General features: G+C 58.7%; 1 protein-coding gene across 1 annotated transcript; it reads left to right on the top strand.

Moving 5' to 3' along the window:
• Nucleotides 1-530: 530 nt before the first annotated feature.
• Nucleotides 531-3,215, top strand: LOC134149779 (C-signal-like). Its single transcript, XM_062592986.1, has 6 exons — nt 531-677; nt 1,173-1,224; nt 1,645-1,815; nt 2,142-2,323; nt 2,696-2,815; nt 3,126-3,215. Exons 1-6 carry the CDS (start codon nt 531-533, stop codon nt 3,213-3,215), a joined length of 762 nt encoding a protein of 253 aa, XP_062448970.1.
• The last annotated feature ends 849 nt before the right edge of the window (nt 3,216-4,064 follow it).

Below are 4,064 nucleotides of genomic sequence, written 5' to 3'. Positions count from 1 at the left end.
CTTTTTCCCTTTTTGCTCAGCTGCACATTTAAGGGGCTGCTGCTCAGCAGGAAGGAATAAAAGCCTTAGCTGAAGTTCCTCACGATTCCTCCTGCAGCTGCATCTGAAGGGCTCTGGAAACCAGCAGAAGGGGAATGCGTTCAGCCTCCAACTGGTGTTACATGGGAAAGACACAGAAATGCTGTGAAGCTGTCAGGCCCACCTGAGCCATGGGGCACCCTGTGTCCCTTCCACTGGCTGCTCCTTCCCTCCTCCCTCAGCACACCTTCTCCTGGGCTCCTGCTTCACAGGGCGAAGGTCCTAGAGGTCAGTTCTGTGTGTTTGGGAAAGTTAAGTGACTTTTGGCCTATGGAGCAATGAGGACTGGTGCCCAGGCAGGAACTGGGTCCTAGAGAGCTGGAGAGACTGTACCTAGAGCGAAGTCTTTGTGCAAGCCTGAGTGGGTGGGGCGGCAGTCGAACAGGCTATAAGTAGCACTAAGGATCTGAGTAAGCTAGTCAAGCTAGAGCAGAGGCAGGAGGAGCAGCACCATGGCAGGGCTTTGTGTCCGCTCCACTCTGGTCACTGGGGCCAATCGAGGAATTGGCCTGGGAATTGTCAAGCAGCTCCTGCAGATGCCAAACCCACCTGAGTGGGTCTTTGCAGCCTGCCAAGACCCCAAGGGAGAGCAAGCACAGGTGAGGCTCAGTGGAGCTGACTTTGCTGCGAGGGTGGAAGCACAGGTCATCACATGCTGCCTGGGGGGCATGTTTGGGCCAGGAGAAGATTTGTAAGGGCTCAGATGGGAAGCTGCAACCCTGCACTGCAGTTGCCAGGGAACAGGGCAGCCCAACTGGCACGGCCGTGCGACAAGCTGTGCATGGGGTGTGCAGAGAGGCTAGGGCTCCTGGAGGACAGGCAGGGAGCTCCTGGCACAGCCTGGCACTCATCTCCTCAAGGGCTAGAGGGAAAGGCTTGTGTCTGCAACAGGAGGGCAGAGGGTGAGGTAGTGGCATGTGATGTGTGCAGGAGGCATGGAGCCGTGTCCGGCTGGAGCAGGGCACCCAGGGTAGGCTGCTGGGCATGGGGCAGTGCAGGGACAGAGCAGGAGCGACAGTGGCTGTGCCTGGCACAGGCTGAGAGCTGACGTCTGCCCAGGTGTCCCTGCCTCTCTGTTGTGCCCTCTCTTGCAGGAGTTACAGCATTTGGCACCCAAGCACCCCAACCTGGTCAACATCCCGCTTGGTAGGTGCTCCTGGCTGTGCCCCAAGGGTGAGGGGCCCCTTGCCCAGGCTCCCCTTGTCAACCAGCACTGTCTGCTCCCACAGCCCAGCTACTCACCTGGCATGCTGTGTGCACTGCAGCAACCCAGTGAGAGGTGGGAGCGGTGCCAACAGTCCCAGCACGTAGTGGGGGAAGCAGGCTCACTGCTGTCACTCCTGCCCACAGCCTGTCTCCAGCCATGCCAGAGACTCCTGCCTTCCTGCCTGACAGGGAGTGGCCCGGGGCTCCTCTCTCCTCTGGGGCCCCCTTTCTCCCACGTGCCCTGATTCCTGCCCCAGCACATCCCTGAGGGCACATGGGGCTCCTGTGCCCTCGCATCAGGCCATCATGGGAGGCACAAAGGGAAGCAGGTGCTTACCTCACTCTGTGTTGTCTCTGTAGAAGTCACTGACGCTGCCAGCATCCAGGCAGCTGCAGCCAGAGTCAGGGAGCACCTGAAGGGCTCTGGGCTGAACCTCCTCATCAACAATGCTGGGATTGCAAAGGTGATCTCTTTGGATACTGAGACGGTGGAGAACATTTCCCAAGTGTATGCCACCTGGGCCTCTGCCGGTGAGCCAGGTGAGAACCCCCACCTGTGGCTTTGCAGCTCTGCTCCAGGGAACATTGCTTCCCCTTGGCTCCAGCTCCTGGGGGCAGGTGGGAAGGGCTGAAGGGAAGGGCCTGCTCTCTGCTCCAGAGCCCAGTGGGCTCTCGTCCTGACAACAGCCTTGTACTCTCCAGCTCAGATGAGGAGTGCAAGGAGCCATGGGTCAGTGCCAAGGAGCAGGAACCTGGTGGTCTGAGGTTGCGAGAGCAGGAATCTGCTCACTGATTTGGTGCTGACGTGATGCAGTGTGGAAGGAGCAGTTTGAATCTCCTGAAGTGCATCTGCACAGGCCCTTCTTTCCTCTCGTTGCAGGCATTCCTGCCCTTGCTGAAGAAGGCTGCCCAGGGAAGCTCGAGCTCTGAGCTGAGCTGCAGCAAGGCAGCCATCATCAACATGTCCAGCATTGTTGGCTCCATTGAGAAAATATGTTTCTGGGATAATGTGCAATATATCTCATACCGCTGCAGCAAGGTACTGCCACGCTGTGCTGGCACAGCATGAGCCCCCAAGCTTTTTATCTCCCAAACCCCCTCAATCCCTCTTGTGACTCCCCTCCCTCCCTCCTGCCAACTCTTTCCACTTGCAACGGTTCTCGGGAGTCCCTTTCTCCCTCCCACGGCACTCGCTTCCTTCCTGTCCATGCCAGGAGATGCTGTATGCCACTTCCCAGTGCCGTTCTCAGCTGTGCTGAGTGCCTGTGCCTGGAGACCGTGGCAGCACTGTGTGTTGCAGGGAGCTCTGCTTGCCTGCTCTCCTCTGCCCCTGCCTTGGAGTCTGCACATGTTCCCTAGGGGAGGGCACTGTTTTCCTTCCCACAGTGATCCTTGTGGTGCCTCCTTGCAGGCTGCTCTGAACATGCTCACCAAGTTCCAGTCCTTGGGGTACCGGCAACACGGCATCCTCTGCACTGCTCTCCACCCTGGCTTGGTGCAAATGGACATGGGGAACTCAGCAGGACACAAGGTAGGATGTTTTCTGGGGCAGGTCCAGAAGAACCTCATTGTTCAGGAACCCAGAGCGTCCTGTGTACCGAACATCCTGAGAGCTGCCGGGATCCAGTGGAGCTGTGTGGACAATGCCTGGAGCTTGTGGCACAGGAGGGAAGGAGAAGGCAGGCAGGGAGCCTTCCTGCAAAGTGCTAGTGTCTCCTTGCTCCACTCACCCCAGTGAACTTCAAGCCACGGGCTCAGGGAGGCATTGGCTGAAGCAGGAGCCTGCTCAGACTCTTAGAAGGCCTTGAGCACAAAGTTGTGTTTCTCCTCCGTCCCTGCAGCCCCCACTGACGGTGGACATGAGCATACAAGGAATGCTGAATGTGCTCTGCTCCCTCTCCGAGAAGGACACGGGGACTTTCCTGGACTGAAAAGGCAAAGCACTGCCCTGGTGAGACACCAGCCCAGCGTCATGCCCAGATCCTGGCAGCAGGTCCCTTTGCTGCTGCGATGTGCTGTGCCCACGTCCTCAATAAATCTGTGTCCATGAGCAGCAGTGCTACCGTGTGCATTTGTGATTGCAACCGGACATGTACGGGGGTATGAACTTGCAGAGGGCAGCCTTCTTCCTCGGCAGGACTCCTTAGCGTTTTGTGTAGCAGTGCCACCAGGCTAGCTCTCCTGACTCATGGCTGTGCATGGGGATCCCCATGAGTGATGGCCTGTGGGTTCTGTGGGAAGGTAACCATGCTCTGGAAACATGGTCTCCAGGAAGCAAATTATCCCGGGGCAGGTGTCCCAGGCTGGTGCCCGTCTCTGAGGAGCTGGGTCACCCCAGGAGCTGTGGGGCCCACATGGGTACTGAGGGAAGGCAGCACAGGGCTGGCAAAGATCCCGAGCAGCCGTCAGGCTCCCTTTCCCCCAGCTGGCTGTGCTCGCGTGCCACGTGGACACCACTCCAGCCTGGGATAGCTCAGTGGGACTGGGGAGTCCTGGGAACTCATGCGCCCTCTCCCCAGGTGGGGCTGCAAAAGGGTTGCTCTACAGCAAACTGTGTCCTGCCTCCTGCATCCTCTCCCATGGGTCCAGAGCCCACCGGGAACTCCTGGTCTTAGTGATGCAAGATGGGACGCAAGGCATTCGCACGGTCAGGGGGCAGAGCAAGGAGAGCTGGCCTTCAGGCTCAGCCAGAAGCTACCAACCCATCAGGGAGCTCAGGATGGCATGTCCTGTCCCTGTCTGGATGCTCTGCGGATGCAGCTCACCCAGGACGTGGAGGC

Source organism: Rhea pennata, chromosome 21 (assembly GCF_028389875.1).
Source record: "Rhea pennata isolate bPtePen1 chromosome 21, bPtePen1.pri, whole genome shotgun sequence".
Lineage (NCBI taxonomy): Eukaryota > Metazoa > Chordata > Aves > Rheiformes > Rheidae > Rhea > Rhea pennata.
This window is presented reverse-complemented; position numbering and strand designations above follow the sequence as displayed.

What these genes read in the sequence shown, in the direction of transcription:
- LOC134149779 (XM_062592986.1), top strand. Translation starts at nt 531, where the DNA reads ATGGCAGGGCTTTGTGTCCGCTCCACTCTGGTCACTGGGGCCAATCGA. An exon ending in CCTGGTCAACATCCCGCTTG is followed by an intron (nt 1,225 to 1,644) that starts GTAGGTGCTCCT and finishes TTGTCTCTGTAG; the next exon opens with AAGTCACTGACGCTGCCAGC. An exon ending in GGAACTCAGCAGGACACAAG is followed by an intron (nt 2,816 to 3,125) that starts GTAGGATGTTTT and finishes CCGTCCCTGCAG; the next exon opens with CCCCCACTGACGGTGGACAT.